General features: G+C 67.7%; 1 protein-coding gene across 1 annotated transcript in view; it reads left to right on the top strand.

Annotated features, from left to right (window-relative positions):
* The window catches only part of PANK4 (pantothenate kinase 4), a gene marked incomplete at both ends in the record, with an annotated part of 7,404 nt that overhangs the window by 1,966 nt on the left and 4,804 nt on the right, over positions 1-634 (top strand). The window contains 2 exons of the mRNA XM_015566077.1: positions 1-29; positions 320-634. Of these exons, the coding sequence (XP_015421563.1) occupies positions 1-29; positions 320-634 (344 nt within the window). The remainder of the gene's footprint in view (positions 30-319) is intronic.

Genomic DNA, 634 nt, shown 5'->3' with positions numbered 1-634 from the left:
GGCTCGGGGCCCTGCTCACCAAGACACAGGTACTGGGTCCCGGGCAGGGGCTTGAGCTGCGGGCTTCCCCTCGGGGCGGGGCTGGCTCCTGCAGGACGGAGGCTGGGCTCACCTGGGCTGTTACAAACGGGGCTCCTTCCTCGGCCTCGCCCTGACTGTCCTGGTCCCCGAAGGGCGTGCATCCCCTCGGCCAGCACACAGCTCAGCTGCGGGTCCCTGGGGCCTGCCTGTCTCCCTCGCTCCATGGGCTTGGCTTCGGGGCCCCAGGGGTCCTCCCCTCTCCCACTGCTCACTACTCCCCTCTGCTCCGTCCCTGCAGAAGTTCGATGAGCTGCTGCATTTGGCCTCCAGGGGGCAGCACGCCAACGTGGACATGCTGGTGCAGGACATCTATGGGGGCGCCCACCAGACGCTGGGGCTCAGCGGCAACCTCATCGCCAGCAGCTTTGGGAAGTCGGCCACCACCGTCCGTCTCTGTCCTGCCCCAGAGTTCTCCCCGGAGGACATGGCCAAGAGCCTGCTGCACATGATCAGCAACGACATCGGGCAGCTCGCCTGCCTCTACGCCCGGCTGCACGGCCTGGACCGCGTGTACTTCGGCGGCTTCTTCATCCGTGGCCACCCGGTCACCATG

The sequence above is a fragment of the Myotis davidii genome, unplaced genomic scaffold, assembly GCF_000327345.1.
Source record: "Myotis davidii unplaced genomic scaffold, ASM32734v1 scaffold1762, whole genome shotgun sequence".
In the NCBI taxonomy this organism is placed as follows: domain Eukaryota; kingdom Metazoa; phylum Chordata; class Mammalia; order Chiroptera; family Vespertilionidae; genus Myotis; species Myotis davidii.
This window is presented reverse-complemented; position numbering and strand designations above follow the sequence as displayed.